The 22,471-nt window shown below is 38.3% G+C and overlaps 5 protein-coding genes and 1 long non-coding RNA gene across 8 annotated transcripts in view; 4 read left to right on the top strand and 2 right to left on the bottom strand.

Annotated features, from left to right (window-relative positions):
* The window catches only part of LOC111481434 (scarecrow-like protein 9), a 4,744-nt gene extending 1,836 nt beyond the window's left edge, over positions 1-2,908 (top strand). Inside the window, exons 2-3 of one of the 2 annotated variants that reach the window (XM_023126841.1) lie at positions 122-2,442; positions 2,536-2,908. In XM_023126841.1, coding sequence (XP_022982609.1) covers positions 172-2,346 — 2,175 coding nt within the window. In that variant the 5' untranslated portion in view covers positions 122-171 and the 3' untranslated portion in view covers positions 2,347-2,442; positions 2,536-2,908. Of the gene's footprint in view, positions 1-6; positions 2,443-2,535 lie in introns of those variants that run through there. The other variant, XM_023126840.1, reaches the window with a different exon arrangement.
* Positions 2,909-8,696: 5,788 nt separating this feature from the next.
* LOC111481436 (suppressor of disruption of TFIIS-like) lies at positions 8,697-10,943 on the bottom strand. 2 transcript variants are annotated; one of them, XM_023126845.1, is made up of 9 exons: positions 10,646-10,943; positions 10,434-10,552; positions 10,175-10,249; positions 10,037-10,102; positions 9,843-9,940; positions 9,641-9,766; positions 9,253-9,546; positions 9,095-9,160; positions 8,697-9,005 (listed from the first exon to the last, which is right to left on the bottom strand). In XM_023126845.1, the coding sequence occupies exons 3-9, from the start codon at positions 10,233-10,235 to the stop codon at positions 8,853-8,855; spliced, it is 864 nt and encodes a 287-aa protein (XP_022982613.1). In that variant the 5' UTR covers positions 10,236-10,249; positions 10,434-10,552; positions 10,646-10,943; the 3' UTR covers positions 8,697-8,852. The 2 variants fall into 2 exon arrangements, with proteins under 2 accessions (XP_022982613.1, XP_022982612.1); XM_023126844.1 differs by lacking the exon at positions 10,434-10,552 and having other exon boundaries at positions 10,646-10,940.
* A 117-nt stretch (positions 10,944-11,060) lies between these two features.
* On the top strand, positions 11,061-11,410 carry LOC111481438. The gene is made up of 2 exons (XR_002718056.1): positions 11,061-11,163; positions 11,259-11,410. It is a non-coding gene; the product is annotated as an uncharacterized LOC111481438 (long non-coding RNA).
* A 4,558-nt stretch (positions 11,411-15,968) lies between these two features.
* LOC111481954 (cyclin-dependent protein kinase inhibitor SMR4) lies at positions 15,969-16,497 on the top strand. The gene has a single exon (XM_023127573.1). It carries the CDS (start codon positions 16,139-16,141, stop codon positions 16,364-16,366), a length of 228 nt encoding a protein of 75 aa, XP_022983341.1. The 5' UTR covers positions 15,969-16,138; the 3' UTR covers positions 16,367-16,497.
* A 966-nt stretch (positions 16,498-17,463) lies between these two features.
* On the top strand, positions 17,464-19,860 carry LOC111482154 (laccase-17-like). The gene is made up of 5 exons (XM_023127829.1): positions 17,464-17,663; positions 17,907-18,303; positions 18,403-18,531; positions 18,597-19,556; positions 19,655-19,860. The coding sequence occupies exons 1-5, from the start codon at positions 17,544-17,546 to the stop codon at positions 19,783-19,785; spliced, it is 1,737 nt and encodes a 578-aa protein (XP_022983597.1). The 5' UTR covers positions 17,464-17,543; the 3' UTR covers positions 19,786-19,860.
* A 136-nt stretch (positions 19,861-19,996) lies between these two features.
* LOC111482155 (protein FAR-RED ELONGATED HYPOCOTYL 1) lies at positions 19,997-21,943 on the bottom strand. Its single transcript, XM_023127830.1, has 3 exons — positions 21,694-21,943; positions 20,328-20,980; positions 19,997-20,240 (listed from the first exon to the last, which is right to left on the bottom strand). The coding sequence occupies exons 1-3, from the start codon at positions 21,726-21,728 to the stop codon at positions 20,167-20,169; spliced, it is 762 nt and encodes a 253-aa protein (XP_022983598.1). The 5' UTR covers positions 21,729-21,943; the 3' UTR covers positions 19,997-20,166.
* Positions 21,944-22,471: the final 528 nt, after the last annotated feature.

Here is a 22,471-nt window from a genome sequence, read left to right as displayed (position 1 = left end):
GGGGGGGGGGGGGGGTTGAGTTTTGAGATTCACTGGGTGAGTTCTTGTTAGATTAGTCGTAGCTTTGCAATGGATCCACGCTTTACACGACAAGCTGGTTCCACGAATGAAATTCTTATAGGTAATCGTCCCTTCGCGGTTCAAGCACAAGAGAATGCTCTTGGAAGGCCCATGTTTCAGGATACCGTATTGAGTCATAACTTTGAAGAATTTAATTGCTTTCCTCTCGATCCATCACCGAATAACATGGCCTCAAGTTCCAGTATTAGAACCTCATCTTCTAATGAGGCGAGCCATGAGGAAGATTATCTGGAAGATTACGATTTCTCTGATGCTGTTTTGAGATTCATAAATCAGATTCTCATGGAAGAAGATATGGAGGACAAGACTTGCATGCTTCAAGATTCTTTGGATCTTCAAGCTGCTGAGAAATCATTCTACGAGGTCCTTGGAAAAAAGTATCCTCCTTCTCCAGAACCGAATAGATCTCTGGCCAATCAATACAGTGATAGCTTCTATGAAGAACTTTGTGGAGATAGTATTAATTGCCTGAATAGTTATCGTAATACTTTTTATTATGGTGATGATAACCCTTTTCAAACTCTGGGTGAGGATGTATTTCAAATCAGAAGCACTTTAGATGATATCATTTCTCCATCATCTCATAGCTCCTCGAATAGTATTATTAGTGGGGCTGATGGGTGGGTGGACTTCTCGAATAATACAATTCTAGTCCCTGAGCCTAATAACAGAAGCCAATCCATTTGGCAGTTTCAAAAAGGGTTTGAAGAGGCTAGCAAATTTTTACCTGGTGAAAACAACTTGTGTCTTGATTTTGAGGTAAATGAGCCAGCAACTCAGGGTCCGGAGGAGGAAACGAGCGAGATATATTTGAAGGCAGGAAGAAAGGATCAGAAGAGTGTTTTGTCACTTGAATCACGTGGAAGAAAGAATCCTCATGATGAGGATGGAGATTTGGAAGAAGAGAGATGCCGCAAGCAAGCAGCTCTATTTACAGAGTCAACCTTGCGATCTAAGATGTTTGATATTGTGTTGCTTTGTAGTGCAGGGGAGGGGCGTGAACGGTTAGTTTCATTTCGACAGGAATTACAGAATGCTAAAATCAAAAGCATGCTGCAGAATGGGCAACTAAAAGAGTTTAGAGGTGGGAGGGGTCGTCGGAAGAAGCATAGTGGGAAAAAGGAGGTTGTGGATTTGAGAACTCTTCTAATTAGCTGTGCTCAAGCTATTGCAGCTGATGACCATAGGAATGCCAGTGAGCTTCTAAAGAAGATCAGGCAACATGCTTCTCCTTTTGGGGATGGAAATCAGAGGTTGGCTAATTGTTTTGCTGATGGTCTGGAGGCACGCTTGGCAGGTACTGGTAGCCAGATTTACAAAGGTCTAGTTAATAAAAGAACATCTGCTGCCGATGAATTGAAAGCTTACCACTTGTACCTTGCTGCATGCCCATTTAGAAAGATCTCTAATTTTACTTCAAACAGGACTATAATGATTGCTGCAGAGAATGCAACGAAGCTTCATGTCATAGATTTTGGTATCCTTTACGGTTTCCAGTGGCCTACTTTAATCCAGAGATTGTCATGGAGAGAAGGTGGACCTCCAAAGCTTCGAATTACTGGAATAGAATTTCCCCAGCCTGGATTTCGTCCTGCGGAGAGAGTTGAGGAGACAGGTCGTCGCTTGGCGGCCTATGCAGAGAGTTTCAACGTGCCATTTGAGTATAATGCTATAGCAAAAAAATGGGAAAATATTTCTGTGGAAGAACTCAATATCCATCAAGATGAGTTCCTCGTTGTGAACTGTTTGTATCGAGCAAAAAATTTGTCTGATGAGAGTGTTGCCACAGAGAGTGCCAGAAGTTCTGTTTTTAGATTGATACACAAAATTAAACCCAACTTATTCATCAGTGGCGTTGTCAACGGGGCATACAATGCACCTTTCTTCGTTACCCGATTTCGAGAGGCATTGTTTCACTTTTCTGCTATCTTTGATATGCTTGAAACTGTTGTACCTCGTGAGGATTGGGAGAGAATGCTGTTGGAGAGAGAGATCTTTGGCAGGGAGGCTTTAAATGTTATAGCATGTGAGGGATGGGAGAGAGTGGAAAGACCAGAAACATACAAGCAGTGGCAATTTTGGATCATGAGGGCTGGATTTGTGCAACTGCCATTTTATCCTGAGATTTTTGAGAGAGCAGTTGAAAAGGTGCGGTCAAGTTACCACAGAGATTTTTTGATTGATGAAGATAGTAGATGGATACTGCAGGGATGGAAAGGTCGAATTATATATGCCATTTCTGCATGGAAACCTGCTGCAGAGTAAACATGAAAATGGGACAGACTGTGTTAATCACGTCTGCAGGTGTCTCTTGATTACTAGCTATATTCAAATCAAAAGAGACTGCTTGAAGACCAAGGGGTTAGTATTCATGAACATTAACGCCATTTCACTCTCTTTTGTTGTTTTTTCCTCACCCGTTTTTAACTAATTATGGCCTCAATTATCTAACAGGTTAACTGTGGAGCTGTTTCAAATTTGAAACTAAGTGTTGGGGAAGGCTTCAATGCCCCCTGTAGTATTTTCTTCCCTCCCCAGATGGATAAATCTGCATTTTGGCAAATATCTTTCTTAGGTTCAGTTGGAGAGTCAACAATGTCGTTCGCCCTAAACTGCGGGTAGGAATTCATAACCTTTTTTTTTTTTTTTTTTTTTTTTTTTGCCTTTTTCTCTCTTTTATGTTGTGAGGTTCTTCAGAAAAAGAAGTTTATAAACCTCTCATCTTCTATATGCCCAGAATTTTGTAGTGTATATATGAATATAGGAACTTATTAATCTTTTGTCCTTCATCATAATTTCACTGTTCTTTGTTTAGGGTTTCCATGAATACCTATATATAATTCTCACAAATTTTGGCATTGACAATTGCTTAGTATAGAAAGTGACCTGAATTATTATCGTTCTCGAATACCAATGAGGGCTCTGTTTTCTTTGAACTAAACCCAATGTTGCTGTTGTGGGGACCTCTGTCCTGAGCCAAGTTTTGGGGGAACATGGATCCGAATGTCATGCAATTTCTTGAATAATGAGATATACTTTACCAAAAGGAGTGGAGAAGAGGACCCGTAAATAGTCGTGACTGACGAGAAGCTGATGCCATATGTTGAAATATCATCACTAGCCCAATAGAGTCAAGCCCAATAATTGTACTAGCCCAATAGAGTCAAGCCTAATTGTACGAGCCCAGTATATTTATTTTAGTAGAGATTTTAGGAGAAAGAGATGTAGATATTTTAGGAGAAAGATTCAATTTGTTAGGTCTAGATTCAAATCGGTTAGGTCTAGATTTAGATTGGTTAAATATAGATTGTTTACTCTTAGTATAAATACCCCCACCCTACCTAGGTTATTCATCCAAGAAATCTAAAAACAATAAAAAGCAGAAGTATTCTACAGAGTGTCTTGTATTCTCTTCTCGATTGGTCTTAATAAAGAGAGCGAGTGTTTCCCACAGTGAGTTGTGTTCAACATTTGGTATCAGAGCGAGGTTAGTGTAGGTTATCTGATCTCTTGGAATCCTTAGTATGCTCTGTGGTTGCAGCTCTGCCTGATCTTCCACATCAGAAACGATTTCTTGAGATTAGTGGTGAGTGAGTTTCTTTTGTGTCGTGAGAAGTCTGTGACTCTGCAAGTCTTGTGTCAAAAGAACTTGTTTGGTATTACTGAGGTATGGCCAACACGATGAGTGATTTCCAAATCGTTGGAGGAATTAAGAAACTCAACAACAACAACTACAACACGTGGGCAACATGCATGATGTCCTATTTACAAGGACAGGATCTTTGGGAGATCGTTGGCGGGTGTGAAACTACGCCGCCAGAGGAGGATTCTAACGACGCCTTGCGCAAATGGAGAATCAAAGCAGGCAAAGCAATGTTTGCCTTGAAGACCACCATCGGAGAAGAGATGTTAGAACATATTTGGGATGACAAGACACCGAAAGAAGCATGGGACACATTCGTGATGTTGTTCTCAAAGAAGAATGATACGAGACTACAACTTCTGGAGAATGAGTTGTTGTCAATTTCACAACGTGATATGACGATTGCTCAGTACTTCCACAAGGTCAAATCGATCTGTCGGGAGATTACTGAACTAGACCCAAAGTCCGCCATTGTAGAATCTCGAATGAAGAGGATTATAATCCACGGATTGCGACCAGAATATCGAAGCTTCATTGCTGCTGTACAAGGATGGCCCACTCAACCATCACTGGTAGAGTTCGAAAATTTGTTAGCCAGCCAAGAAGCCATGGCTAAACAAATGGGAGGCTTCACGTTGAAGGGTGAAGAAGCACTCTACACGAGTGAAAGTCAGAGCAATAATAGGCCGTCTACCAGACGTGGATACAATGGTGACAAAAGAAGAAGCCACCAAGGGATTGCACAACCTGAGAGAGCTCAGAAGAACGACAACAAGAGTTTTCAAAGAACGAGATTTGGTGGTATTTGCTATAACTGCGGGAAAAAGGGCCATATGTCTAGAGATTGTTGGTCCAGGAAAAAGACCATTGAAAACAATGTGGCAATATCCAAAAAGAAGATAGAAGATGAATGGGATGCAGAGGTACTATGTCCCATAGAAGAAGACGAGCTAGCACTCATGGCGACAATGGAAGACCATATCAACTATGAGAATGACTGGATCGTTGATTCAGGATGTTCAAATCACATGACTGGCGATCAGAGAAAATTGCAAGACAAGAAAGAGTACAAAGGAAGTCGTATGGTACGTACAGCAAATAACACACAGTTATCAATTGCTCAAATCGGCAATACGACAATCATGCCTGGCAATAAGTCTGATACAGTGTCGCTACATAATGTTTATCATGTACCGGGTATAAAGAAGAACTTGTTGTCAGTGTCACAACTAACAACATCAGGAAGCTATGTCTTGTTTGGGCCAGAAGATGTAAAAGTTTATCAAGATGTTAAGATAATAGGAAAGCCGACGATAGAAGGACGAAGAGTGGAGTCTGTCTACGTTCTATCTGCAGAGTCTGCCTATGTTGACAAGACCCGAAAGAATGAGACGACAGATCTATGGCATGCAAGATTGGGACATATTAGCTACCATAAGTTGAAGCTGATTATGGAGAAATCTATGCTCAAAGGTCTACCACAACTGGAAGTCAAAACAGACGTTGTCTGCGCTGGATGTCAGTATGGTAAAGCTCATCAATTACCATACAAAGAGTCAAGTTTCAAAGCAAAGAAACCATTAGAGTTAGTTCACTCTGATTTGTTCGGCCCAGTCAAACAAGCATCGATCAGCGGAATGCGGTATATGGTGACATTTATTGACGACTACTCAAGATATGTGTGGATTTTCTTTATGAAAGAAAAGTCTGACACGTTCTCAAAGTTTCAAGAATTCAAGATGATGGTCGAAGGAGAAGTAGGAGCGAAGATTCGTTGTCTACGTTCAGACAATGGCGGAGAATACACGTCAGATGAGTTCGATCAATATTTACACGAGTGTGGGATACGACGTCAATTTACATGTGCCAACACGCCACAACAAAATGGTGTAGCAGAAAGAAAGAATCGACACCTTGCAGAAACCTGTCGAAGCATGTTACACGCAAAGAACGTTCCAGGAAGATTTTGGGCTGAAGCTATGCGAACTGCTGCCCATGTGATCAACAAGCTTCCTCAACCAAAGCTAGGGTTCGTCTCACCATTTGAGATACTATGGGATATGAAACCTACAATTAGTTACTTCCGAGTATTTGGCTGTGTTTGCTATGTATTTGTGCCTGACCATCTACGTAGCAAGTTTGACAAGAAAGCAGTCAAGTGTGTATTTGTTGGATACGACAATCAAAGAAAAGGATGGAGGTGCTGTGATCCAACAAGTGGAAAATACTATACATCAAGAGATGTAGTTTTTGATGAAGCATCTACATGGTGGTCCTCGGAGAAGAAAGTCTTATCAGATTCAAACATTGAAGAAATTCTACAACAGAAGCTGGGGGAGCAAACTACACAAATTCAATCAAATTTCGATGCATCTGAAAGTCCAAGCGACATTGATATTGACAAGCAGGAGGTGACTCAATCAAGCGAATCTGATAAAAATGAAACAACACATCAACAACTTAGGCGATCAAATAGAATCCGAAGGCCAAATCCTAAGTATGCAAATGCAGCTATTGTAGAAGATAGAGTTTACGAACCAGAGACATATGAAGAAGCATCACAAAACTCGGTTTGGCAGAAAGCGATGGAGGAAGAAATTATAGCCTTGGAGCATAATCAAACTTGGGAACTAGTGCCAAGACTAGGAGATATCAAACCCGTCTCTTGCAAGTGGGTCTATAAAATAAAGCGTCGACCGGATGGATCAATCGAGAGATACAAGGCTCGACTCGTGGCTCGAGGATTTTCTCAACAATATGGACTAGATTATGATGAAACATTCAGTCCAGTGGCAAAGATTACTACCGTACGAGTTCTGCTAGCACTCGCAGCAAGTAAAGATTGGAAACTGTGGCAAATGGATGTGAAGAATGCCTTCTTGCACGGAGAGCTAGACAGGGAGATTTATATGAACCAACCAAAGGGATTTGAGAGTGCAGCTAATCCTAATTATGTATGCAAGCTTAGAAAAGCTCTTTATGGACTGAAACAAGCACCGAGAGCTTGGTATGGTAAGATTGCTGAATTTCTTACCCAAAGTGGTTATTCAGTTGCGCATGCAGACTCAAGCCTATTCATCAAAGAAAGAGAAGGAAATTTGACAATTGTGTTGGTCTACGTGGACGATTTGATTATCACCGGGGACGATGAAAGAGAAATTTATCAAACAAGAGAAAATTTATCAATACGCTTTCAGATGAAAGAGCTAGGAGAGCTTAAACACTTCTTAGGCCTAGAAGTTGATCGCACAGATGAAGGACTGTTTCTCTGCCAACAAAAGTATACCAGAGACATGCTTCAGAAGTTCAACATGTTAGAGTGCAAGCAAGTTTCAACACCGATGGAGATAAATGCCAAGATTTGTGCACATGAAGGCAAAGAGTTGAACGATGAAACAACGTACCGACAACTAGTAGGTAGTCTTATCTACCTAACTTTAACTCGACCTGATATCTCGTATGCAGTTGGGGTTATGAGTCGATACATGCAAAGTCCAAAGAAGCCTCATCTGGATGCAGCTCGACGGATCTTGAGATATATCAAAGGTACAATCGACTATGGTCTTTTGTACAAAAGAAGCAAAGACTGCAAGCTAGTTGGATACTGTGATGCTGACTATGCAGGAGACCACGATACTCGGAGGTCAACCACTGGGTATGTGTTCAAGTTTGGTTCGGGAACAATTTCTTGGTGTAGCAAGAGACAACCAACAGTATCATTATCAACTACAGAAGCAGAGTATAGAGCAGCGGCTGGAGCAGCCCAGGAAAGTACATGGCTAAAACTCTTGATGGAAGATTTGCACCAGAAAATTGACTATCCAATATCACTTCTTTGCGACAACCAATCTGCGATTCGCCTTGCAGAAAATCCAGTGTTTCATGCTAGAACAAAGCATGTGGAGGTGCACTACCATTTCATTAGAGAGAAGGTCCTAAAGGAAGAAATTGAGATGCAGCAGATCAAGACAGATGACCAAGTGGCAGACTTGTTTACAAAAGGGTTGAATACTAGCAAACATGAGAGCTTTCGCTGTCAGCTCAACATGATGCAGCGAATGAGGACTAGTGCTGAGGGGGAGTGTTGAAATATCATCACTAGCCCAATAGAGTCAAGCCCAATAATTGTACTAGCCCAATAGAGTCAAGCCTAATTGTACGAGCCCAGTATATTTATTTTAGTAGAGATTTTAGGAGAAAGAGATGTAGATATTTTAGGAGAAAGATTCAATTTGTTAGGTCTAGATTCAAATCGGTTAGGTCTAGATTTAGATTGGTTAAATATAGATTGTTTACTCTTAGTATAAATACCCCCACCCTACCTAGGTTATTCATCCAAGAAATCTAAAAACAATAAAAAGCAGAAGTATTCTACAGAGTGTCTTGTATTCTCTTCTCGATTGGTCTTAATAAAGAGAGCGAGTGTTTCCCACAGTGAGTTGTGTTCAACACCATATTCTTAGGACCTTTTTTTTTTTTTTTTTTAAGTGATTATTTGGAACAATGATTTATAGATTTGGTTCTTCCACTCAACCAAAAGTGATTTCAAATGAGTAAGAAAATAATTTGATCATAATTGTATTTGCTTTTCTAAAAGCTTTTAGTGAGAGTACTTTAATTTCTTTATTGGTCATTTTTATCCAATTCTTAATGTATATATATGAATTTTAAAACCATCACCTATGTGGGCAGAAACGGATGGTCCAATTATCCTAAAAGCCCAAATGTTGGAAATTGGTTTCTTTCTGTAATGAAATTGGTAACAGACTCTTCTTCTCTTTAATTTCAGCCCATTTTGGACAAAGATTCTTACATAATATGCTTTTCGTTTTGTGTACCGATTATAGAATTCGCTTCATTGAACTTCATTAACATCTATTTTTCAATTATTAGAAAGTAGCATGAACATCTTCAGTGAATCTATTAGGTACGTTGAGTTGATTATGAAAGTTTTTTGTAGAAAGACAAAGGATTACACATGAACATTACTCTCATAATCAAAATGATTAGTTACAACACATCTGCCTAGTAAAACTGGAACTCAAAGATTTCCCCTTTTTTTTTTATTTTGTTTTATTTCATTCTCATTTGGGGAAGGGTTGAAGAACATAACATGGATGTTATAGTTCTAAGCTGTCACCGAAGTTTTAACTGCAACCTTGCCAGCATAACCCTTGTTTGATTTGATTTCAACATTCCAAAGCTCAGTTATTCCTTCCCTAAGATTGTGGATGCTTTCCAAGGCATAATCTGCTCCTTTAACTCTCTGTGAAGTGCCAATCTGTAGTTTTTAAAAAAAGTTGAACAAATTAGCCAACAATGTCAAAAATCTTCAGCAGGAACTGCCCTCATGATACCGAAATGCCTTACCAAGACGGTGTCGAGCCCGACGCGCTTCCCAGCTTGTATATTTCGAACACTGTCTTCAAAGAACAGCTGAAAACAGAAAAAGGGACAAATTAAGAAATTTTGGAAGAATAAAATGGTTCTTCCCAGCTGAGAAGAATAAGATGGTTCTCTTCTCTTACAGTTCTCTGAGGATTGAGGCCTGCAATTTTGAGAGCTCTTGCAATGGCAGCTTCTGATGGTTTACAAATGATGGGAGTTTTTGGTAATTCCACCCCAGGATTGAGTTGACGAAAATGACCAACGATGTCAAAGATTTCGGAGCCGAAACACTCAGGTTCATCTTTATCAACTGAAGCAAAGTTCTTATTGGTTGAATTCAGGGTTTCAAAGCAGATAATCCCTTGGAAACAGTCTTCTAAACCAAGCTTTTTAAGAACTTTAACTGCATGGATCTTGTCAGCATTTGTAAAGATCTATCCACATACAAAAAGGAGAGAAAAACAAATATCAGCAAGATCAATCTCGAGCCCTGTACATAATTTTCTTAAAGAACATACAAATACTTACAACTTTCTTATAAGGAAGGCTCAACAAAAGACTCCTTAGAACAGGATCAGGCTTTATGTTATCATAAGGAAGTCTTCCATGAACAAAGTTGTGGTACTCATCATAATCAAAATCATAGCCAATTGCCTAAAGAAAAAACCCCCATTAGCTTCACACTTTTAAGCATTTAGAAAACTGGGAATTTGTTCGAGAAGAGTCATACCCTGAGACCTGCCATGGTCGTTCCATAGTTTTTGTACAGTAAATTGCAAAGGTCAGGGAGTTTGCTCTGCTCTATGCCCAGTTTTTCAAACATGTAATCTACAAACAAGGCAATAACAAACAACATCAAGAAACTGATGATGATCTCAACACAACAAGAATTCCAGGCTGATATATTATGCTTTGTAATCTTACCTTTGATATTCTGAAGGCATGAAGCTGCAATGCCAGAACTCAAGGGATATAGAGTGTCATCTAAATCTGCAGTTTCAAACACATTAGAAGAGAAAGAATCATATGAGAAAAGATTTGGTTGTTCTAAGACATTCTTACCAAATAGAAGACAGTCATATTTAGGTCTCTGAGCCTGCCTGAACCGGTCCTCGAATACCATCCTGATTAGAAATCCTATCAAGAACAACAAAGAAACGTCAAAACTGATATCAGTAAACTTGAACAACATGCGCTCTGTTCAGTTTACAAGGTTTTAACGGTTTGTTCAAGAATGCAGGAGAATTTAGTCTCTGAAAAAGTTGAGTCCACAGCAATCTCATTCATTGGTTCTATAAGGATTCCAGCCAAGAAATCACACCTTTTTTATGTAATCAAATTAGAATTTCAACATAGACCCATTTTAGAAGCCGTTGAGTGGTGAATCAAAAGTTGAAGAAACTATTAAATCAGGCAAAAACAGGAAGGCTCCAGCAAATGCTACAATATAAAATTCATAATGACTCAGAAACGAAGCCGTAATCAGAGATCAAAGCAAAATAAGAGAACCCCATGAGAAGAAACTGGACATACCAACTGAGATTTAAAGAGCAAGAACCATAGAACAATGAGGGAACAAGAAGAAGCTTGTTACAGAGGAATGAAGAATGGAGCGAGTGGGGGAGGAGAAAGAGAGGGCTAAAGGGGTTTATAAAGGCAAAGGGAAAGGAGGGATCGCCGTAGTTTATTGAAGATGAACTAAGGAATGAGTTTTTAATAATGAAGAACAATTGAAAGGCATAATGGGCAGTCTCCGCAGTCGGGTTCCTTGTACTTTCTGGACTCATCCCTTGTCCTTTCTGGTCCTTCACCGTCCACCCAGCGCCACCCACCCAGCTGTATGCGCCAATAATGAATCTGGGTCCTCTTTTTTTATCCAAGTTTTTGTAAGCCACGGAACCAAAAAGGTGGGTTTAATTTTTTGAAGAACTGTGATGATCAAAGTAAATAAAAATTAGGCATGGAAGGTTGGGTACGTTATGGGGCGAGGGAATCGGGGAATGCAAAAACCAATGATTTTTGCTTGACGTGTTCAACTCAATCATACACAGGTTGAGTCGTACACATCTCAATCTAATATTTTAACTATTCAAATACCAATCATTTCTAAAACACAATCTTCAATTTTTATAACCTCTAATCACAGGAATGAATAATCATAGTAATCAAATTTGTGTATATCAAGACAGTTCAATTCCAGGAAATTGACACGTGCATGAAAAGAATTGTGGTGGGTATGAAGGAGAGGTACCTTGTATTTGATGGAGGCTTCTGGATGACCACATGGTACAATCTCTGAAGTAAATGATGAGTGTGAACAAAACAACACAGCACAGCTCATATGCCAGCCCCTTCCTCCAAATATGTGTCTTTGGAACTGTTTGGTTTCGTTCAGACATTTCCTCGAACACTTTGTGGGCATGGTGGTTGCTTGCAGTTGCACACACCCCTATCTCGCTCAATGCCTCTTTATTTCTACACTTTGTGGTGCTCCAAGTCGTTGTGTACTATATAGCTCTTCTCAATCTCAATATTTTTTTTTTTTTTTCTTTGGTCTCTTTTTAGGGATAAATAAATGGTAAGATGTGGTTCTATGTTATACTCTACAACTAATATAGAATCTCACGGTCCATCACTTTGAGTGCTAGCATCCTCATTGACACATCGTTTGTTGTCTGTATCTGATACCATTTATAACCGTCAAAAGTTTCTCAAAAGTAAATATTGTCTAATTTGATTTATTACGTGGTTTATTGAAATTTAAAAAAAAATCATTCCAATTATTGAGATGAATAAAAAAAAAACAAAGGAAATAGACGACAAATAGGCAATAATTTAGGAGTTAATGTTATAATTTGGCATAAACATATTGGTTAGTTATGGTTTCTTGTTCAACACGCGATGCAAAGATCTTGCAACCCTAGCAAATCCCCATTCTCCCTCCTAACTTCTATCTTAATCCCATTTCACAATTTTTTAATCTTTGAGCTCCGTAAATGGTCCTTTCGATACGCAAATGTCTCACTTCTCACAAATTTTAATTCTTTTCATCAATTTTGTAGATATTTTTTTTGTTCGTTAACTTATGAATAAGATATTTTTGTGTATGAATACTCGAAATTGAATTCAAAATATTTCAAGAACTCTCTTAAATTATCCCTTTTAAAATTTTAACAGTAAAACTCACTATTCTCGTAAATATATACCATAAGAATGTGACATTAGGTGTCATACAATAATTGCTAAGGTTAATCTTTCTAGGTACTATTAGGTAATGACTAAAGAATTTAAAAAATAAAAATAATTGGAATAAAATAATAATGAAAGAGACGAGGGTATCATATCAAGAGAGTAATAATTGAGGGGCTTTAAGGAAAAAATAAAAAAAGTTTTAAGGGTACGAAAGAAACCACACAATACACGCTTGAGAGGTGAATGATTGGGGGAATTAGAATTATTAAATTAAATTAAATTACCCAAATGAATAGTGAATCACACACCAACCCCTAAATAAATTATTAATCAAATTATTTCACCTCTTTTAATTCTACCGCTCTTTTTTAAATTCCATAAGATAAATTTTTAAAAAGACAATATTGACCAACAATAGGTATGAGCTGTTATAAGTGATATCAGAGAAGACGGTGTGTATCAACGGAGACGCTAGGACAAAGGAGATGGATTGTGAGGTCCCACATCGAATGAAGAACGGAACGAAACATTTCTTATAAATCTCACAATTTTTATTTATTTATTTATTTTCTTATAAAAAATTGAAAAAGAGAGAAAGGTGGTGGAATTGCTCTGCTGGGTCTTATTAAAGAACAATTTCCCAACTCTTCCTCTCAATTATTATGTGAACCATTTGGCTGGCTATGATCATGACATTATATTATATAACATTATAATTTGTATTATTTATTTTAATAATATTCATACAAAATATCATTACATTTGAATTTAATTATCGAAAATCTTCTCGCAAGTTCATGTATTTAATTGACTCATTCAAAGGATGCATTAAAAACTAAATTCAAATGATTATTTTATAATTAAACATTATACACGTAAGTTGTCTATTTTACATAGATCATGCTGATATATTTGTTCATCCTATTTCCTTTATAATTAATATATTATATCCAACCATTCATGTGACCCATAATCATATCGTTGATTAGTATCCATTATTGGAGGGTAAATTAAATGAATATTTCTCTATGTAAAGCTAATAATTTAGATATTTCGGGCATGCATCTAGATTATTTCGTGCTTCCTCTATAATGGATTTTATGATATGAGATGACAACTCCTTTGCCAATCTTTTTGCGATATCATTTCTACTTTTAAGTAAAAATTAAAGTTTATGAACCAATATTTGTAGTTCGGTCGAGTAAAAACTTTTGTAATGTTATAAAAATTGCATTTGAATTCTTATGAACCATGTGTTTTTGGTTTATTTTATGTAAATATATGACATTAATTAAACATGTCAATTTCATGTTTTTCTTTCATTAGTTTATATATAAATAAATAATTAATTAAAACAAAGACTTTTAAGGTCAATAAAAGCACGGCTTCCACTAACTCAACCAATAACCGACCAGTCTTGATAGTAAGTAACCATCGTTAAGCTGAAATCAATTTCTTAAGGAAACTGAGTCAAAATGCCATTTTCAATATTTACAATTATATGCTTTTATGATATTCACCCAAATACTAGGACAAATTTTGAGAAACAAAAATGTAAATTTAATTCATTATTTAATTAGCCCAGTTTGATAATTTGTTGATTTTTTGAAAATTAAACTCTACTCCCTCTTTTATATATATATATATATATATATATATATATATATATATATATAATTAATTGCTTCCACACAAACATAATATCTGATGAATAATAATAATAATAATTACTACTATTATTATATGTACTTTCCTCATGCATTGCCTGTCTACTTTCCAACAAGGAGCCCATTAAGGTGGGAGAGGAAACCCCATTTTGTTTTGTACATATATGCATCTAATTTTCCTTTTTATTTACTTATATGTGGACAACTTTAATAAAAATGTACTCATAAGGTTTTAAGCTATGGTCAACATGTCACGTTTCAATTTTAATACACATTGAAATTTCCCAATTTGGATTAATTAATTAATTATATATATATATATACCTAACTTAGGTTGATTAAATAAAATTTTGTAATTAAATTATTATTTTTTTTTATTTTTTGCAATGAAACATATATATATATATATATATATATATATATATATAAAGTGAATATGCGTGATCTATGATGTATACCCAAAGTGATAAGAACAATAAGATGCATGCATCACTGGCTTTGATTCGAAGGCTTTTACACCACATATTTTTGTTTATTTTGTTAAGCAAATTTGTGATATCAAAACAACTTACAACTCATTTAACTAATTTTCGCTACACACTCACATGACTGTCTCCATACATACAGTTGGAATTTGATTTTGGTTGAATATTATATATAAATGATATTAATATGAATAGATGATTTATTTTTTTTTAACTTTATGAAGAATATCAAAGATTAATTGGATATATCAACATATATTTCCATCCTCCATGGGCAGAATATAATTGAGTGTGCACAAAGGAAGAAAACTCCAAACAAAGCCAAAACGCTGCGTTTTGAAGGTTTTTAACCTTATCTACAGTTGCTTGGAAGAAGCAATGCCAACCACTTCCGCCCTCGTGTTAAATCCTCATGTTATTTTTATATTATTATTATATATAGAAATCCAGTATACTTGGAATCCAATGAAGTTCTCATAATTTTAAAATAATAATAAATAAATAAACACAAGAGTATGTGGGCTGCTTTCGTTGACTGTGAAATGTTCAAAAGGACACAGAAATATATTATATTTATATTTATTATTATTATTATATATATTCGCTTTTTTGAAATAAATAATTACTTTTTATTTTGGAAAATAGATACCGGGGTCAAATTAAAGAAGGTCCGATCAAATATTGTGTTCATGATTGAATTTGTTTAGTGGGCTTGATTGTTGTATTGGAGCCTAACTCTATTGGGCTTGGTAGTCCATTTGATTCGTCAAGAGTTGGGCCTGAGGCCTAATCATCCTGTCTGGAGTTACGGGCTTTTCTGTAATAGTGGGCTTTATTCGCAGGCCCAAACCAAAGACGATCAGATAATGAATTAATTTTTTATTTTACTTTTTTATATTGTTAATTTTAATTCTGAGCAGGTAAATTGAATCACGACGGCACCTAGAGGTTCGTGTAAGATGGGTCCCATGGGTGTGCGTGGACCCCACTTTTACATATGCCGATTAAAACATTAAAAAGATACAGAATCAAGTGACAGGCGGTGACGAAATCATGGAGACGTACGGTCAAGATTTAAAGCACACCTTTTCGTTTTGTATTTTTGCCGCGCATTCACCGCCTTATATTTTTTAATTGAAAAATAATACTAATGTAAATTACAAATTTGGTCCTAAATTTAGGATTATCGCATTTGCACCCCCTTGGTTTTCCAATTTGCCTCCCTTTGAAATATATTTTTTAAAAATTAAAATATTATAAACTTTTAATTTAATTTAATGTAACTCTACCCGTTGGGCACAGCTAGAAAGTGGAATGAGTTTATTATGTTATTTTTAGGTGAGCTGAAAATTCAAAAGGTTAAAGAAGGAAAAGAAAAAAAAGCGGGAAATCGTAATAGAGAGAGAGAGAGAGAGAGAGAGAGGAGACCCAGTCAACGATTGACGCGTAGACGGCTTCCACGCCTCCCTTAGCTGTCTCCCACAATCCCGGCACTCCCCGCCATCCATTTATCTCTCTCAACACCCACCAAAATTTCAAAAATTAAATCCTCCTCCTTCTCCTCCTCTTTTCGCCACCGTCCACGGCGGCCCACTGCTCGGAGTTTTGAAATTTCATCGCCTTCTTACTAACCCTACCAACTAAACAAACCGCTCCCAGATACTTTGTTCATTTCTCTGGGAATGGAGGCGAAACAGGGGCCTGCAAATTACGAGGAAGAGTGTTCGACGCCGACCCGATGGGAGTGTCGGATTCCAGCGGTGTTCAACTGTCCGCCGCCGCCGCCGCCGAAGAAGAAGAAGGCTGTTGGTAGTGGGAAGAAGCGGGAGCCTCCGAAACATGGCTATTTTCAGCCCCCTGATCTTGAGGCTCTGTTTTCTGTTCCTCCAAGAAGGGAAGCGTGTGTTTAGTTGAGGCTCTGTTTTAGTGTTTTCAGAAAGTGGGCTTTCTTTTAAAATTAGATTGTTGTATTGAATTGTGAATACATTTTGATTGAGAGTGGATTTGGATTCATTAGTTTCCCATTGAAGAAAGAAAGCTTTAATCATGATGGGTTTAGTTCGTTGTTGTTGTTTTTAATGTTTCTTTTGACGTTTGCACGAATCGTGGTGTTTGAATAAAGGGATTGGTATTTAATCAAATTCATAATTTACTCATTTATTTATTAGCATTTGAGTTTTTATTTTGGGATTCAAATCAATGTGTTTAAGCTTTTCAGTATAAACAAACGCTCGTGAGTATAGATTTTGTAATATTGCTTATTTAGTAAGAAAGTACGGATACAAGTATGGAATTTTAGCTTTCCCTCAAAGTTCAAAACGCGTATGCTAAGAAAGTTTTCTAAACAGGATTGTTTCGTTCTACTCCCCAACCCAGACTTGGGATTATGAGGAAAAATGATGAAAAGCCGACGAAAATGGATAAAATAGGAGAAAATGCATGGGAGAGATGAGAGATTGAGATAGGATTGGAGTTTGTGTGTTGGTCCAAAAGAAGGGGGAATAAGCAAAAACGACATCCCAACAGGAGAAAACGAAGTGTGGAATTCCCTGCGCTTTCAAAGAGCAAAACAGAAGACCCAATTAGATCAAACATCTTTGTTCAACCAGCCCCCCCTCTCTCTCTCTTAACTATCTTCAGAATATGGTAAGAGAGAGCAGCGGGATCCCGAGTGAGTCCCACGTTTGTTAAGAAATAATTAAGAGATTAATCTTGAATTTATAAGGAAATAATACATTTTAGTTGTTAAAATGGTTACGAGATCTTTGAGAAAATCAAAAGCAAAACCACGATCACTTATGATTAAAAAGTAGGCAACATGAGTCGTGGTTCCTAACCTAGAATATACTCCCACTCTAATTACTTACTTAATCGACACTCTAAAATTAAACTTGACCAGCATCCCCCAAAACACTTTCAGACACTTGTGAACCTGGGAGACTCTACTGAAAATTCCCACCAAATTAATGTCCCCCCACCATTTTCCTGCTACCTAATCCAAAAATCTCTCTCTCCCCCTAAGTATATATTAAACCCCATTTGTTCATCTTCTTCCATACCAAAATCTAGTTCAGCTACTGAAATTCCATGGCTTCCTTTCATCTTCCATTGCGTTCATCAATGGCGGCTCTGCCTGTACTTCTCTGTGTCTTGTCTTGTTTCTTGCCGGAGCTTGCATTTGCAAAAACCAGACACTATACCTTCAATGTAAGTGGGTTTTTCTTTTATCTGTTTTATTAAAAAAGATTCCGTTTTTATTTCATTTCTTAAGGGTGGTCTACCCACATTTTTGTTTTTTTGTTTACTTTTTCGAATTTCTTAAAAAAGAAAAAACAGAAGTAATTTACTTAATATGCTTCTAACGTTTTCGTATTAAATATTAAATTAAGAATCTTAAAACATAAAGTTACGAGAATCTTAATCTTGGCTTAAGGTGGTCGGATTTTTCAGATAAGATACCAGAATGTGACGAGACTCTGCCACACGGTGAAGGTCCTAACCGTAAACCGGCGGCTCCCAGGGCCGCCATTGGTGGCCAGAGAAGGGGACAGAGTCCTCATCAAGGTCGTAAACCACGTGGCCGAGAACGTCACCATTCATTGGCACGGTGTCCGCCAGCTCCGAACCGGTTGGGCCGACGGACCGGCTTACGTGACCCAATGCCCAATCCAGACGGGTCAGGCGTACACTTACAATTTTACACTCAGAGGGCAGAGAGGGACTCTGCTTTGGCATGCCCATATCTCGTGGCTGAGGGCGACGATTCACGGCCCCATTATCATCCTCCCCCGCCGGAACGAATCCTACCCGTTCGAGAAGCCCCACAGGGAAGTCCCCATTGTTTTCGGTGAGGAGAGATTTGTTCATTAATGGCGGCAGTGGGTTGGGGCGGGATATGAATCTAAGCAAAATGGTTTGTTTTTTTTTGTTTATGTGGTGGGTGCAGGGGAGTGGTTTAATGTGGATCCGGAGAGTGTGATTCAGCAGGCTCTGCAGACGGGCGGAGGGCCTAATGTTTCTGATGCTTACACCATTAATGGACTTCCTGGCCCTCTCTATAACTGTTCTTCTAATGGTATGGTATACTCCTACGTTGTATATAATTTGACCAAAATTGTACTAAATTTTTGCTATTTTCAGATACTTTTAAGCTAAAGGTGAAGCCAGGGAAGACTTACTTGCTCCGATTGATCAACGCTGCACTCAACGATGAGCTCTTCTTCAGCATCGCCAACCACTCCCTCACCGTCGTCGACGCCGATGCTTCCTACGTCAAGCCTTTCCAAACCGACGTCGTACTGCTCAGCCCCGGCCAAACCTCCAACGTTCTTCTCAAAACCAATCCCAATTTCACTAATGCTACTTTTTTCATGGCCGCTCGCCCTTACGCCACCGGTCAGGGCACTTTCGACAATTCCACCACCGTCGGAATTCTCCATTACGGTCACTCATCCACACCAATTCCGGCCACTGGAATTCCGAGTCTACTTCCCAATCTTCCCGCTATTAACGACACCAATTTCGTTTTTAATTTCTCTAGAAAATTACGGTCTCTTGCCAACGCCAAATTCCCTGCTAAAGTCCCCCAAACGGTGGACAAGAAGTTTTTCCTCACCGTCGGGCTTGGAACTGCCCCTTGTCCGAATAACGCCACGTGTCAAGGTCCCAATGGCACGAAGTTTGCTGCCTCTATTAACAATGTCTCTTTTGCACTCCCGTCGACGGCGCTTTTGCAGGCCTACTTCTCCCGCCGGGCTAATGGGGTTTACCGGACTGATTTCCCGGCGAGGCCGATTTTCCCGTTCAACTACACCGGAACGCCGCCGAATAATACGTTTGTGAGTAATAGTACGAGTTTGGTGGTGTTGCCGTTCAATGCGAGTGTGGAGGTGGTTTTGCAGGGGACCAGTATTCTGGGGGCGGAGAGTCACCCTCTTCATCTTCATGGATTTAATTTCTACATAGTTGGGGAAGGTTTTGGAAACTTCGACCCCAATAAAGATCCAGCTAATTTCAACCTGGTTGACCCCGTTGAGAGGAACACCGCCGGCGTTCCCGCCGGCGGCTGGGTCGCCTTCCGTTTCTTCGCCGACAACCCAGGTGAAATATAAATCTCCATGCTTTCATATTTATTATACTAAAAAAATTTGAAATTTTAGTTTTAAGCTAAAATTTAGATATTTTGGGCGGTGAAACAGGAGTGTGGTTCATGCATTGCCATTTGGACGTGCATACAAGTTGGGGGCTGAGAATGGCCTGGATTGTCCTCGACGGCCCAAAACCCAACCAGAAACTGCCGCCGCCGCCAGCCGACCTCCCCAAGTGTTGAGACATTCCGTTTACCAAAAGTTTTGGTCTATATAAATTAATAATTTCCAGCTTCTTTTCTTTCTCTTCTCGCGTGTTTTGCCCAAATTCTGCTTCTACATGAATCTGTTTCTGTAAAGTTCAATAATCTCTTTGAATTCTTCAGTTTCCTGTCTCTGTAAAGTTTGATTCAGCCACTGCAACAATTTGTTTAGTGTAAAGAATGAAACTTACTACAGAGTTAAACACGCCATTGCTATCGATACGATTTTCGGAATGTTCATTCGGTACAATTCGTTAGGATGAAACTGATATCCACATTATTCATAAAAACTTGATACGTTTAGATGGCGTTAGAACATTACATGTCGGTCACGCTCATACTCGGAACGAGCAATCGGAGTTACAGCATCAGCATGGAAAAGTACTGCTCAAATTCTTGATCAATCGTTGGGGCTCTAGCACTTGATTGATCCTCTGCATTAAGAGAATGAATGTGATTTAATAAATGGCAAACAAGGAACTTCAACTGATAAAGATTCTTATGGAAGATGCGTTTACTACCGTTGTTTACTGTCCATCGTCCGGAGGAAAGAATATAGGCATTTGGGTCCAACCCGTTTGAATAGAAAAGATCCTCAAGTTCCTGATCTGTGCATTGCTCAGTTTCATCATGTCCATATTCAGCAAAATCATAACCTTCACGGCTATCCAATTCTAGTAGATGTTCCTGAACTTTGTGAACTGTTTCGATTCTATTTTCGCCGCTTGCAAACGCTACTTCCTGCTCGGTCGAGCTCGATTCCATGGCTGTGGAGCTTTCAACTGAGAAATTGGTGCTTCCAGAACTTGCGCCACCAAAACTCATACATTGTGTGGAAGAACTGTCATATGTGCAAGCTTGGTTCAATTCAAATTTGGCTCCATGAAATACAGATGTTGCAGAATCAGACTCTTCGCAGAAGCTATTGCTATCTTTTGCCGATTCGGGACTCGACCCGTCGTCGAAACGCAGTACATTCGCGCTCCCCTTTATGAATTGTACATTCATGTGCTCGGTTTCGGGTAAGCCATTATACAGAAAGGCAAGCTTGGAAGGGAAGCCTTCATTGCAGTGTTTGTGTTTTGATGAAGGCAAGCCCAAATGTTCAGCCGGTAGCTTTCTTTTCTTGTTCAAGTCAAAAGGGTTGGTCTGGAGCTTAGAAATTACATAGAAGCTGCAAAAAAAACATTAGAAAACGACATAATTCTTCAGATAAGAGACAGGGAAAAGGCTGCAATCCTCCATTAATTTGGATGCAAGACAGGAACTACAAGAGATAATGCTTCAAACTCTCAGTGAAAATATACCAACAGAGTTGGATTAAAAGAAGAGTTCCAGCAACCAAAATGTCTTAGAACATTATAAGCATGAGTTTGTTTAACATTTTGACTGGATACGATCTCTTTCCAAAAGGAGCTGGTAACGCATAGAATTGGTAGGATTTCGTTTTCAGTCTTCTAATTTCTCAATTTGTATTGTAGGTAATTAAAATCGGTAATAAGTTGATCTGTACCAGTAAGGCAAAATCGCAGACCCCATCAATCGATTGAAACTTCAAAAAAGGAAAAGAAATCAGACTTCCCTAAATTAGTATAGCGCCGATCAAGATTGTTCTTCATCTCCCAAGTAAATAATAGCAACAATAACGATACTCGAAACACTAAGAAATGGAAAAGAACCTAAACCCCATCTTGATCCTCATCCACCATTTCAGTAATTAGACGAACAAAAGAACAGACCTACTTGAAATCTTCACTAAATCAAACGAAAGAGGAAAGAAGAGACGAAAGTGTGAAAGTAAACACTCGATGAACAGTATAAGAAACATAATCCAAAACTGATAAAAGTGGTTTAGAAGCAAGAATCTGAAAAACCCAGATGATAAACCTGTTGATCTCAGCTGGGTTCTGATTCTTCTCCATCTCAATCCCGAAGACGATAAAATCGATCAGATGCAGAGACAAATCCAAACCCACAAACCCAGAAATGAAATCCAACAACACTGGAAAAAGAAGAGGAAAGAAACGCTAAGAAATTGGAGTCACAGAAGCCTGAGCAGCTCGCGCAGGACAGTCCTTATGGTTGCCATCTTTTCATCAAAAGATTCCCAGAAAAAGGGAAAAAAAAATGGGTAAGAGAAATGGGGGAATTGGGTCTTACTGGTGCGCCATCGAGTCAGAATTAGACACGTCCATTTCGAGTTCACGTGGGTGGCACGAGAAAGTAGCTTCCTTCGTTTCCCCCAATCCCATCCCCCTCATCCCTGCGCCATGTACTGTTTCTTTCTCTTTATTCAAAGTATTTTAAAAGGATAACTACTGTGATAGACCATATTTTATTTCTTCCTGTCTTTTCTAGAATCTAAGATTGTGGATAACGTAAGGATATTCATATTTATAATCTAATTTGACTTTTAAAAATACCCTTTAGATATATTTATTATAAGACTGTATGAACATACAAATACATGATGAAATAACTAACCTAAAAGTAGCTCATTGATATCTTGAATTCCACTTTTTGCATGGTTATATATTACCAAAAAAAAAAATGCATCATGAGTCTTGTATCCAAGAATGGATTGACATTACCAAGTCAATTAATAATTGATGCAAGAATGATAGAGTCAACTATCAAGTCCTTTTAGCTGGAAGCACTGTTCTTG

The sequence above is a fragment of the Cucurbita maxima genome, unplaced genomic scaffold (assembly GCF_002738345.1).
Source record: "Cucurbita maxima cultivar Rimu unplaced genomic scaffold, Cmax_1.0 Cma_Scf00007, whole genome shotgun sequence".
NCBI lineage: Eukaryota > Viridiplantae > Streptophyta > Magnoliopsida > Cucurbitales > Cucurbitaceae > Cucurbita > Cucurbita maxima.
Note: the sequence above shows the minus strand (reverse complement) of the source record. Positions and strands in the feature narration are given on the sequence as shown.